Below are 13791 nucleotides of genomic sequence, written 5' to 3'. Positions count from 1 at the left end.
TCTTTCCTATGCAAAGGATTGTCCAGGGCAAGGGAGAGTCAGACTCCCGCATGGAACATGACTAGATCAGAATGTGAGTTGCACACCTGCTTTGAGCTGGTGTAAATATAGGGCTAGGGTACAGCCAGGATCCAGAGAGACCTAAACAAATTGGAGGATTGGACCAAAAGAAACCTCATGAAGCAGTGGCAACATGTAGGGGATGCATGGGGGTGCACGTGCACACAGGGGGGGTAGGTGGGAGCGCCAATGCCCCCCCTTTGAAGAGTGGCCAGGGAGTGGGGGCACCAGGAGAAGCGCCGCTGGCACTTCTGGGTTGGTGCAATAGGCCATGGGGGGACTGCCCCCTCCCCCCCGGTTGGCAAGATCAGCTATGGGGGCCCCCCCCCCCAGTTACTGACTGGCCGCTGAGTGTCACATGCCCCCCTGACTCAGGAGACACCAGTCACCCATATCATGAAGTTCAATAAGGACAAGTGCTAAGGACAGAATGATACCATGCACCAGGACAGACTGGGGGCTGACTGGCTAAGCATTAGCTCTGAAGAAAAGGACCTGGGGGTTACAGTGGACAATAAATTGAATATGAGTCAACAGTGTGCCCTTATTGCAAAGAAGGCTAATGGCATATTGGGCTGCATTGGTAAGAGCATTGCCAGCAGATCGAGGGAAGTGATTGTTCCCCTCTATTCAGCACTGGTGAGGCCACATCTGGAGTACTGTGTCCAGTTTTGGGCCCCCCCACTACAGAAAGGACGTGGAAAAAATGGAGAGAGTCTAGCGGAGGGCAATGAAAATGGTTAAGCGGCTGAGGGACATGACTTATAAGGAGAGGCTGAGGGAACTGGGCTTCTTTAGTCTGGAGAAGAGAAGACTGAGGGGGATTTAATAGCAGCCTTCAACTACCTGAAGGCTGGTTCCAAAGAGGATGGTGCTAGACTGTTCTCAGTGGTGGCAGATGACAGAACAAGGAGCAATCGTCTCAAGTTGCAGAAAAGGAAGTTTAGGTTAGATAATAAGAAAAACTTTCTCACTAGGAGGGTAGTAAGGCACTGAAACAGGTTACCTAGAGAGGTTGTGGAATCTCCGTCCTTAGAGATTTTTACGACCTGGATAGGCAAAGCCTTGACTGGGATGGTATAGTTCAGGTTGGTCCTGTGTTGAGCAGGGGGTTGGATTAGATGACCTCCTGAGGTCCCTTCCAACCCTAATTTTCTATGATACTATGACTGTTGGGTCAGTGATATGGGAGCACCCCAGCCCTGGGCAGACTCGTGACATCTGAAGCTTGGTAGGAAAAATGGACCTTAGCTTGCTGAGAAGAATAGGTGACTATGTTAAAATATGGCTGCTCCAATAGGATAACCTGCTTCATTCTTGGATGGGCAATTAAATGGGACTTGTACAGACTAAACACTGATGTGAGTGCCCAAAAGCAAGGCAGGCCTCCTTTGTGTGGCTGGGATACTGTTATTTTAATCAAAGTTAGACTCTGAAACTTTTGCAGCCAGTGGAGGTTCCCAAAAGATGCCTCACGCAGAAGGATGCCTTGTAGGGCTGCATGGTAATGGCATGCCTGGACCAGCTATGTTCACTGCCCCTTAAACCAGAACCAGCATAACTGCATTAGTGCAGCACTGTAGGTAGCTTGTTACATGAAAAATGGTGAAAGCCTGTGGGGGGGTCACTAGGGTTAGAAGAGACTGAAGGAGGAAGCTGCTGTTGGTTAGTTATGCACTTGAAGCTGTGGTCAGCTTTCTCTTCCATCTTGGAAATACCCAAAGCAAGGAAGTTAGCTCTTTGACAGGGAATTGTAAAATGAGGTCTTTGTACTGGGGTTGTGACAATGTAAAGGATATGATTGCATACTCCCCAGTCTCTTTCTGGTTCTCAGGTGGTAATTGCTGCCTCATTCCTTTTTATTGGCTTTTTCTTCCCTCATTACAGCTCAGAGAACTGGAGAGCTCGGGGAGAGTTATAGGCACTGGTGATCTATAACCCCTTGGCAATATAGGGGTCTGGTCAGCTGTCTTTTATCTGGCCTTTTCTTTCCTTCTGCACTGAAAAGTAGCAGACAGAGGAAGCCATCTTCATTGAAGAGCTGAATGCAGAGAGGAGAAGCACTCGCATCTCTTAGGAAGGAAGCAAACCTATGGAGGTGGGATTCTTATGCAACAGCACCCATCAGGTGGGCTCTTTTTGGAACCTTCCTGAAGAAGGAGGGTGCAGGTGGGTGGGAGGGGGAGTATGACAAGCTACTACATCTGCTGCCCTCCTAAGACAACTGCATGTAGCAGAGGCCTGTGGGGCAGGGTGGTGATGTAGGGTCAGATAAGCATCTAAAGCTTTCCTCTCATGGAGACATGATGTTTGTCCTCTGCAGGCAGAGGAGTAGGGCTTTCACATACTTGTTTCTGGCCTTAGGGTGGTCCTGATACCTGTGTAGATACTAGAGAATCAGGAGTGGTTTGAGATTGGATCCTGTTCTGTAAACAGGACCAACCTTGCCCCCCTGATGGATAAGGAAACCTAATATCTTGAGAGTTCTTGTTCCTCCTCTTCCCTGTGGCAAGAGGTCTAAGGGGGCAAACTTGTCCTGCATTGTTTACTCAGATTTTTAGCAAGAATTACTAGAGGTGGCCAACCATTAGTCTGTGGCATCTGGATAGATGAGGGCTTTTAGAAATTTGGAAATTTCCTCACTGCCATATAGTCATTTAGCATTCACCAGCTCTTTACCTGATTGGCACCCACCACCAGAACCTAGGGCCCAAAATGTACTAAAGTAAATTTGAAGGTCAACACTTACAAGTGTTTAAGAGACTCTAAATTCCTGTTTCCAACATTATGGAAAGGCAGTTGTCTCTGAATAGTTCAAGGACATAGGGCACAATCCATTTTACAGTGGATACTCACTATCTCCCAGTTCATGAAGTCTAATTGGACAAGAAGCAACTTCTACTTATATAATGCTTTGGCACCTTTGTAGCAGCAGTAAAGTTCAGCTGAATAAAGCCTAATTTCCAGAGTTAGTAAAAAATTTAATTAGTTGTGTTGCCATGGCTCTTCGGCTCTGTTGGGCTCATCAGGATCTTCACAGTCCAAGCCAGGAGCAGCAATGTGGGTGGTTAGCATGGGCCTGCAGGCTAGATCAGGCATGCAAGACCAAGATGCAAGGGGCTGGAGTGGTGCAGGGCCTGGCTGAGCTGGTGCGGGGCCTGATCCAGGCACATGGAGCTGGGCCAGGACAGTGTGGGGCCTGGGCTAGGTATGCAGGGCCCAGCCCCTTGCACTGACCTCATGAAGTATCCAGGCTGTGGACCAGCCCTGCATCACTTATCTGGCTTGTGGAGTCAAAAGGTTGAGCACCACTGCTGTACTATATTACCATTCAAACTTTAACTAGAGTCTACAGCAGAGACTAGTGCTTTAACTTGTAGGGCTCAATGCAAATTCCTGCAGTGTTTTCCTTATGTGTGCTTAGTTTGGTAAAAGTGGGTTTTGTTTTTTCCATAAAGCGCATGTGTCTGTGGGCAAACCCTGGTTGAGGTGAAAATGTAGGGTCTGTGAATGATGGTCTTTCTGAGAGTTTCAGACCTTTTCTATGAATAAAGACTTTATTTTAGAAAAATGTTAACCTTCTCATAATTGTTTTCCTGAGCACATACAGGGACAAAAACAGAGGCAATATCTGCATGTGAGCCCCATCGCTGTACTACCTCCTTGAGTTTAGCACCAAAAATTTGCTCAAGTGCCAGTGAGTTCTAGGATTTTGCTTTTGGTTCTGTGGAGCATGCCTGCTAGGAGCCATGCTTCTGTTCTGTGAGAGAGATAAATTGTTGAAGAGACCTTCCCTCCCAAAATACCCTGAAAGGTAGGGGAAGGGGAGCTGGGTTGGGAACCAAAGACCAGGAATGAGTAGCATAACTAGAGATGGGTTACTGGGGTACCAGCCCAGGATGCAAAAGCTGCTTGTTACATCTCTGCCATAAGCACAAATCTCTCTTGCCACTGGCAGCTTCTAATACTTCCCTGATGTTTAACAGCTCTTAATAGTAAAGCAAGTCCTATTATATCCCTACCACAAAGGGAGGCAAACAACATTGTGCCAGCCAGGTCTCCTATGGCTGCCCCATATCTGATCCCCTTGGCTAAACTCCTGTGTATAAAAACAGCCTGCCCAAACTGAATTACCCTAAGCGCTTGTGAAGTTTCCATATACTGGGACTGTGTGAGGCAGGGGCTACAAGCAGTGGCTAAAGCAATGGACTGGGACCCAGGAGAGCTGGCTCCCATCCTGGGCTCCAACTCAGACTTAATCTGGAGTCCTGAGAAAGCCACCTAGCCCAGTACTTCCTGTGCATGACCCTTGTTCTAAAGCAGTGGTTCTCAAACTTATTTTTTCACAGACCACTTGAAAATTGCTGAGGGTCTCAGCGGAACACTTAAACTTTTTTTGTTCTGCAAATTAAAGCACACAACTCATATTTTAATATCAGTAATCTTACCTTTCTAATGCAATGGATGTGCTTGTTTTTTTGAGCAAAGTTCTAGGAAGTCGGATGTAATGTTTATCAGCTTTAGCCTTAGGTCACCTTTCTGCAGATCACCTGAATGGAGCTTGCGGACCAGGGGTGGTCTGCATACCACAGTTTGAGAACCTCTGTTCTAAAGTCTTTGTAGAGAGCATCCTACTCTCAGGAAATTTAACAGGAAGGATGGTCTTGTGTTTATCTCACTGGGCTAGGACTTGTCATGGCTGTGTTGCATGGGAAGTCTCTCTTGACTCTGTTTCCTGCCTTAATAACCCTTTTTCCTGCAAAGGCAAATATTTTAAAGAGACTTAACCATTTCCTGGTTTTGCAAGGTGTATGCTTTGGGACTGAAACACTCCTATTATTGAAGGCTGTGAGGAGAGCTGGGTTGTACAGAAAGGCACTCATGGGCAGGCCCCTTCTGCTACAGAACCAGATGCCTCTGAGAAACCAAACCAGTAAATAAAGATTTTCAGACAGCTCCTGCATGTTGTTGCCCTCAGCTTCAAACAGGTTGCTCACCATTGCCAGGATGTTCCTTTCTGACATCTGCCACTCGCAGTCGTACTCTTTGAGCTGCTTCTGTCATGTGCTCTCCGTCTCGCTGCCCCCTCAATACTCATGGTCAAGTATGAATTGTATTTTTTAACAGCAACTCATTATTTTTGCCAGGCTATGTCAACAAACACCCCTACTTTGGAGCAGTCATTGGGCGTGTTGCCAACAGAATTGCTAAAGGGAAATTTATCCTGAAGGGAAAGGAGTATCAATTAGCCATCAACAATAAGCCCAACAGCCTTCATGGAGGAACAAAAGGATTTGACAAGGTAAAGGTGATGGTGAACCAAATGTCCCCATTTTTTTCAGCATGCGGCATCCTGTTAAAGCAAGAGTTTTATTTCATTTTATTATGTGCTTTTATTATAAGAAGTTTTACCCCTGAATCACTGATGTTCATGGACCCAAGCTCTGGGTTCCCTGAAATCTGATACTCCTACCAATCTATCTGTCTGATAACAGCAACATACTTTTCTCTGACAATGGATCACTCTGTTTTGTGCAGTTTTTAAAAAGTACCATTTGCATTGGGAGCTCTTGCTGCCAGTAAAATATTCCCCCAAGTAGGGTTATATGGCCTACCTGGCACTGGTTGGTAATTTTGTAGCTAGGACTGGACCTTGGAAAGTCACTTCCTTGTTGTTCTGTGTCTTCCCCAACCTTTGGTTTGTCTTCATGGATGGAAGCTCTCCAGGGCTGGAGGCATCTCTATGTTTGTGAACTGTCCTGCACAACAGGACCCTGATTTGCATTTGGCTGCCTGGTGGCTTGTGTCTGTACATAGGTCAACAATTCCACTCTTTTTCCTGCCTGACAGGTTCTCAGCCTTGGTGTAATCTCTGATTCCTCCCTTTCCTTCTTCCGCTGGATTGATGCCACTGCTAAATCCTGATGGATTGTCTTCCAAAATCCAACTACTCTTAATTTATACTCCCAAGAGCCATTGCAGGCCCTGGTTCTGTCTTTGAGGACTAGCAGCCTCTCTTTCTCATGGTCGCATGCCTTCTTTCTTCATTAAACTGCCTTGCATGCTGCTGGCAAACACGAGTGTGCCATTGATATCATATAAATTATAACAGGTACAAAGCAGAGTGAAGATACACTTTATAGACTAACTGAATCAGAGATGCATAAGCTTTTGTGAGCAAGAACTCACCTTATTGGATGCCGTGAAATGATATGCACATCCTTTCAAAACCTCAAGAAAGAAAGGACGTGAAAGCTTATGCATCTCTGATTTAGGCAGTCTATAAGGTACATCTCTACCCTGTTGTCTGCCTGACTTCAGACTAACAAGGCTACCTACCTCTCTCTACAGATTATAACAGCAGCTATTGTTCTCTAGTTTCTGATTTCCTCTGTTAGGAACCAGGCTGAAAATCATGTTGGTTTTACAATAGGTTCTGTTTTTGGGGGCGGGGGTGGTTTTAACACCATGAGGTGTATCTGATTGAATGCATTTGTGAAAACAAGTGTCTGATTCATGACTTTCTGTGAGGTTTCACAGAATATGCTGTAGGACAGGGGTCAGCAACGTTTTTGGTCAGAGTGCCAAAAACACTCAAACCTAATTTATAAGATGTTGGCCTGCCAGGGCTGACAGCGGAGGAGTCGTGAGGGGCCCGATCCTTGTTGTAGCAGCAGAGTTGTGCCCCCCACACTATACGCCCAGACGTATGTGCTCACCCATGACCAGCAACAAGCTGGGCCAGGACTCCTTAGACCTCTGTGCAGCTGTTTGCAGCCTCTCTGCACAGTTTTGCTTGTAGTGCTGGCTCTGGAAACTAAATCAGCATGGTCTGATTGTCAAAACAACTGGTATTTTGACAATCAGACGGCAGCCTGCAAGGGATTGTTTTGTGCCTCTGTGATTCTCAAAGGTAGCTTGAAAGGTGTTTCAGAGAAGAGCTTGTTTTTCTTCAGAATATCTGGACTATAAAGTCTGAGCTTTCCTAGTTTTGCTGGAGGATTTTCTCAAATATTTGTGACTTCTTATGCCATAAACTAAATCAGAGGTTCTCGAATTTTAACGAAGACACCCTTTCTCTAAAGCATTTGTTAGGCATTGAAGTCAAATAGATACCAACAAAGTCAGATACACAAGTATAAGCCATCTGCATCTCTTCCCTAGTGCTTGCCTTCATTACAGTGTTGAGGGAAGAGGTGATTAGCTGTGTTAGTCTGAAGTCAGAAAGAAGGTAGGGCAGGACAGCATCTTGGATACTAAATGGTTCAGAGAGGCATGAGCTTTTATAAATAACAATATACTTCATTAAAAGCTTATTAGAGTGTCGTATCATGAGAACAGACACTTGGGAGCAGTCAGGCTAAATAATTCAATGCCGACCAAAGTTGTGGGGTCAGTTTATACAAGAACAGAGTGTGTCAGCTGTTTGCTGACTTGTTGACACGATCTTGACCAAGATTTATTTTTATCTAGCCAACTGCAATGTTGCGGTCAGCGTTAAGCAATATAGCTCATGTCTATAGGCATGCTTCTATTAGCTGTAACCATTTTGGGGGTTTTTTTTAACTGCAGAAAATAGGGGACTGCATTGCAGATGCCAATGGTATAAATAGCTTTCATATATTTTCTGTGAAACTGATGGAGCCTTTTACGTTTGTAGACTTATTACTGGTTTTGTTTGCTGTATTATTGTTGAGGTTAGGTACATCAGTTGTAGAACCACTGAAGTCACCAGCGAAGGCTGAGCTTTGAGCTCAGACTGATATGCTCCAAAATTTGCAGCTTTGTACTGTGAACCTATTTTTAAGAACCAGTGTAGCTGTCCTTATTTTTTAGCATGCTTTATTTTATCATTGTTGATGTCCCATAAAGATATGAGCAAATCTTACTCAGTCTCTCTTTTGAGGGCCTAATGGATTTAGTCAGTCTTTCATTATCTCTATTTGTTCTGTTTCCAAAGATAGCCACCATATGTTCAGTAATGTTTTCTAGCACAGACGGGCCCCAGTCAGTCCGGTTCTGGCCTCTTGTCTTTCATCATGGAGGCCTCAGTTCTGCAAGGTGTTGGCAGAAATGGAACAGAACGTTGATTTTGGAGGGGAGGGTGGAGCATGGGTGGGGGCAAGGAAGAACCCTTAATAATGTTCATTTCAGGGAAATGTTGCTTTCAACTACTTAAAGTAACCAATCACACACCAATATGCACTTACTTTTGGACAGATCAGCAATAACAGGAAAACTTGGAGTATGAATATAATTTGTTCTGAGATAGGTAGTTAGCCTTGTTAGTCTAAAGTCAGTCAAAAGGCAGAGTAGATACACACCTTTATAGATCAACTAAATAAGGTATATAGAGAGAGCACAAGCTTTCATGAACTCAAGCTCATTTCATCATATGGTGTGAAACAATATAATTTGCTTTATCATTATAGGCTTTTGCATTAAAATTTTAAAAAAATTAAAAAGTTATATGAAAGAGAGCAATCAACCTGAGACATCACCTTTGTTGTCATGGGATGCTGCCAAAGCAGCTCTTAGAGGTAAATTTGTTGAAGTGACTAGTTATATTAATAAGGGAATATTAAAATGACTGAAAGACTTTTATGTGATGCTCAGAAAGACAGAGGAATTTCATATGTTGTCCCAGAAAAGGCCATTTTATTAGAACTAATCAAAACTAGGGGCAGATAGCTGAAATTGAAATACAAAAGCCAGAAGAACAGATTTGGGCCTTTAAGAGAGAGAGTTAAGAAAAAAGTAATAAGGCAGATAAAGCACTGGCTGGGCTTTTTCAAAAAAACAAAGACAAAAGCTATGGGGAGAAGTGGACACACCGGAGGGCAGGGAACAGCTGCAAGCAGACCTGGACAGGTTAGACAAGTGGGCAGAAAGCAACAGAATGCAGTTCAACAAGGAGAAATGCAAAGTGCTGCTCCTAGGGAGGAAAAATGTCCAGCACACCTACAGCCTAGAGAATGACCTGCTGGGTGGCACGGAAGTGGAAAGGGATCTTGGAGTCCTAGTGGACTCTAAGATGAACATGAGTCGGCAGTGTGACGAAGCCATCAGAAAAGCCAGTGGCACTTTATCATGCATCAACAGATGCATGATGAATAGGTCCAAGGAAGTGATACTTCCCCTCTATCGGGCGCTGGTCAGACCGCAGTTGGAGTACTGCGTGCAATTCTGGGCACTGCAATTCAAGAGGGATGCGGATAACCTGGAGAGGGTCCAGAGAAGGGCCACTCGTATGGTTAAGGGCCTGCAGACTAAGCCCTACGAGGAGAGACTAGAGAAACTGGACCTTTTCAGCCTCCGCAAGAGAAGGTTGAGAGGCGACCTTGTGGCTGCCTATAAGTTCATCACGGGGGCACAGAAGGGAATTGGTGAGTATTTATTCACCAAGGCGCCCCCAGGGGTTACAAGAAATGATGGCCACAAGCTAGCAGAGAGCAGATTTAGATTGGACATTAGGAGGAACTTCTTCACAGTTCGAGTGACTCTTTCCTGCCTATGCAGGGGGTCGGACTCGATGATCTATTGAGGTCTCTTCCGACCCTAACATCTATGAATCTATGAAAAGAAAAAAATAGGTGTGATTTATGTAGCACCTCAGTGCAACACTATATCCAGATGTTTGTGGTTCATGAATCATGTACCTAAGAATTAGAAGTTCTCAAAAAAAAAAGAGGTAGCACAGACCAGCAGGCTTTCCTTCCTGCATTAGATCCAGCATGTAGCATTAGAGAAGGCTGTTACATTTATCTGTCACTGCAGCAGCAGGCAAAAAAACTGAGAGGTGTTTGCCTCTTGAACTGGAGCTGTACCAAATGTGCCACATGTATTTCAGCAAGGATGGAGAGAAAATGAAAAAAATGTTCCAAAAATTGTTGTTTCAGGTTCTCTGGACCCCCGAGGTGCTGCCAAATGGTGTTCGCTTCTTCCGAATAAGTCCAGATGGTGAGGAGGGATACCCTGGTAAACTGAAGGTTTGGGTGACATATACACTAGATGATGGGGAATTAGCAATCAACTACAGAGCTCAAGCCAGCAAGACTACTCCGGTTAACTTGACAAACCACGCTTACTTCAATCTAGCAGGCCAGGTAAGCACTTTGTCTCAACATGCTTCAAAACAACTCCCTAAATTGGTCTAACTGAACTAAATCCATTGTTATTCTCTACCTGGCAGTGGCAGTCTACATTGTTTGCTTACAGCATTAGGATAGTAAAAATGTTAAAGCGAGGGAAACCAAGAATGTGTGAAATGTGGTGCAGGATGATGGAGGAAACCACAGGGCTACTCCTGATGTGAGTAGGTATTCCCCTGAATTGGATGGATTGTTGGACATTCAGGGGAGCCATGTTCAAAGAGGGTTTCCTGGACCTATGAAAGAGGTATTCTTGTCAGGCTCTGTTTAACAGTCTCAGTTGAGATCAAGGCCCCATTGCAATAGGCGCTGTATGTCCTTGCTCACTATCTAAATGGATGAGAGAGGTTGGGAGGAAAGCAGGCACAGGGAGGGAAGCAGCTTGTTCAAGATCACACAACAAATCAGGGGCAGGGCCCAGGTCTCCTGTGTCCCATCTGAGGCCTCTATCCACTAAGCTGCAAGGTCTCAATTCTTTGCTCTCGTTACATTTGTAGCGAGGTAGGTAGCTGTGATATTAGTTTGAAGTTAGGTAGAAAGTAGGGCAGGGTGTGACCTTAGAGACTAACTCATTAGTTAAACCTTGTTGAGTTCATCTCTAAGGTGCCATACTGTCCTGCCTTCTGCCAAACTTCAGACTAACATGGCTAACCACCTCTCTGTACTCACAGATGGCAAATAAACCTCCCATGCCCTGCTACACGAGGGGTTCAGGCCCAATTCTTACTCTTATGTCATGTCTACAGGGTAAACCCACCCTGCCTAGCAGCAGTGCCCTCAAGGATGCTACAATGCTCCAGGCAAGCTGCCTCCTAAGCTGCAGGCAGTGTAGCCACATCTGTGCAGTGCTTTGGGCAGGCTTATTGGCACTGGTGAATGACAAGCCCATTATCCCATCATCATGCTAATTACTTAGCCAGCCCATAGTGTGGCAGGCGCATGGCTACCCTGACTTCCCATTCAATGAGCTTTAGTTCAAGTTCCCCCCGCACCATTTTTAAGCGCCGAGACACTGATCCCCTGGATGAGTTGCCCATAGCTCTGTCCTGCTCCCCGCCCCGGGTCCCATTCACCATCCTGGCTGGGCAGTGCCCCCAACCCCTGCCCCACTCTCTCCCTCACTGTTGAGGCCTTGATGTGTGCCCTCCCTGCCCCCCACCACACCTCCCTTTCTCTCCCCTACACCCCTTCCCCTCCACAGACTTACCTGTAGGGAGCTGCTCTCCACGCTGCCCAGCTGCACTCCTGCAAATCTGTGGAATTACAGGAAGTCCAGGGGAGCCATTCAGGGGAGCCATGTTCTGTAAATTGGTTATCAGATCGGTATTGGCTGATATGGCTAGTTAATAATTGGCTATTGGTATCAGCCAATAACATCTTTTAGTGCCAAAATGGCTTTTAATGCCTTTCATTTCTTATCTGCTTCCTGGAGTATATAAGTGGTACTTAAAAACTTGCCCCAGATCTTAAGTAATCAGTCTGAGTTACTTTCAGTACTCAGAGCATTTCCTGGAGTGCCTAATTTCCATTTATTAGCATTGTGATCTTGTGAGGTCCAAAACACAGTGTAAAAAGATGGTCCCACCCCAAAAAGTTTAGAGTGCTAGGAACCACCCTAAGTTTTTTGCCCAGCACCTTTTGTCATGGCAACTACACTGTATATGCTATGGGGAGACAAACCAAGGAAGTGCAGCGAAGGGCAAAGAGGAAGGGTGTTGCAGTTACCAGATTAGTACAATTGGCAAGTTTCTCAATATCCTATCCCACAATAATGGTTTGTAGCTACCAGTGGAAGATGCATCATGACCCTGGCATCATGACAGCTGCAGAATTAGGGATCTTGGCTGTAGCTATATTTTTCAAAGGCAGATAAACTCTTTGGGTAGAGGTGATATCTTTTATTAGACCAACTAAATGGTTGCAAAAGAGTTGTTCTTTGCAAGCTTTTGAACATACATGTCCTTTTTCAGGCAAAAAAAGAAATTGAAAATGGTGAGAGAAACTAAAGATAGTCAGAAATCTCTCAGGTATGAAAAAAAAACCCCAATTTTTGGAAAGCTGTTCTGTGAGAATGCAAATAAAGAGGACTTTAAGAGGTGGTTAGACGAACACCTTGCTGGCGTTGTTTGACCCCAGTACTTTTTCAATGGTTGCAAAAACGTTTACTTACGCCGCGTGGAGTTGCGACGCAGCTGGTCCGGTCGTCTGAACAACCACGTGAGTTGTTCCAGCTGGCGGGGCCCAAGCCAGTGAATCCATCCGTAAATCAAGCCGGCGGGAAAAGGGTACGTCTGGGATTGCGCTCGGCGATGGGAAGAAAGATCGATAGGTGATCAGTCTATCGATCAGCTAGCTGCAAGTCAGATCTCTTTAGAGGCACTCTGCAGCATGCTCAAAGTTCTTCAACTTGGGCGGAAGTCGCACAGAATTTTAAACGGCTAGTGAGCCAATTACTAGCCGCCATGTGTGAATAATTTAGCACTGGCCAATAGCGGGACACAAATTTGCATTCGAATAGCGGGAACTCTTTGCACCGTGCATTTCTGTGCTGCAAGGAAGAAATGCACCCTGCAAAGAAGGCTACAAATTGGCTGGAACTCTCTTGCACCGAGGTTCTTCTGTGCAGCAAAAACCGTCGCTGTGCAAGAGGCTCTCATGTGGCAAGAAAATTCCATCGTGCCGAGGCACCAAAATCACTGGGTTATGACACCTTCCAACCCTACCGACTATGAAACTATGAGTTGCAGACACAAAGGCAGGTTGGTTACCTGGAGTTATCAGATGGCAGACAGGCTATAGGGGGCCATAAACCTGATGTTAATATTTACTTCAGGCTGTTGAATTTGGCTTCTTTCTTCTTCATGTTGTGAAGTTTCCATTTCAAACGTTGCAGAATTAAACTTTTCTCTCACTGTTTCATAGGGCTCACGTGATATCTATGACCACGAGGTTTCCATTGAAGCAGACTCTTACCTGCCTGTGGATGACAATCTTATCCCCACCGGTTGGTGACATTACCATTTTCTTTTTATTGAGATTTCTCTGACCAGAATCAGGGTCTTCAGCTTGGTGGTGAAGTTTTTACTGAATTCAGTGGAGGGGAGAGAGGGGATTATTAAAAGGTCTCATGGAATAAGGTGCCCAGGTGCCATGGAAATTCAGTGTGATTTGGGTGCTGTGAAATCCCAGCTGCCTTCAGTGGGGGGATGGAAGGATGCAGGGGCTAGACCATAATGCTCTGTTGGCTGGAGAAAGCTGATGCTTCCATGTGGTGAGGAAAGTATTTCTTGAATTAAGTGAAGTTCCTTATCCCATTAGGCTAATCCTCCATTAACAAACTGTAGTGATAGGGGAAAAGCAGGGCTCTGCAGCTATATCTTTGGAGCACTGTTTGCATGAGGCAGCTTCACATTTTGAATTGAACTTACTTTTGCCTCTCCTGAAACTTGCTGAAGGGAGATTTCCAAAAGTCATGTTTTGACTGGCTAGTTTGGTTCTGTGTATAGCACTGTTGGCAGTGGCAGCTGCCCCACAGGTCATGGAGGCTGCAGGGGGTCCCAGCCTAAGCCTGGTTTTACTC

The 13791-nt window shown here is 45.3% G+C and overlaps 1 protein-coding gene across 1 annotated transcript in view; it reads left to right on the top strand.

Moving 5' to 3' along the window:
- GALM (galactose mutarotase) overlaps nt 1-13791 on the top strand; it is a 33598-nt gene that overhangs the window by 1153 nt on the left and 18654 nt on the right. Inside the window, exons 2-4 of the mRNA XM_006024937.2 lie at nt 5208-5362; nt 9960-10166; nt 13134-13215. Coding sequence (XP_006024999.1) covers nt 5208-5362; nt 9960-10166; nt 13134-13215 — 444 coding nt within the window. The remainder of the gene's footprint in view (nt 1-5207; nt 5363-9959; nt 10167-13133; nt 13216-13791) is intronic.

The sequence above is a fragment of the Alligator sinensis genome, unplaced genomic scaffold (genome assembly GCF_000455745.1).
Source record: "Alligator sinensis unplaced genomic scaffold, ASM45574v1 scaffold794_1, whole genome shotgun sequence".
NCBI classification, from domain to species: Eukaryota; Metazoa; Chordata; order Crocodylia; family Alligatoridae; genus Alligator; species Alligator sinensis.
Note: the sequence above shows the minus strand (reverse complement) of the source record. Positions and strands in the feature narration are given on the sequence as shown.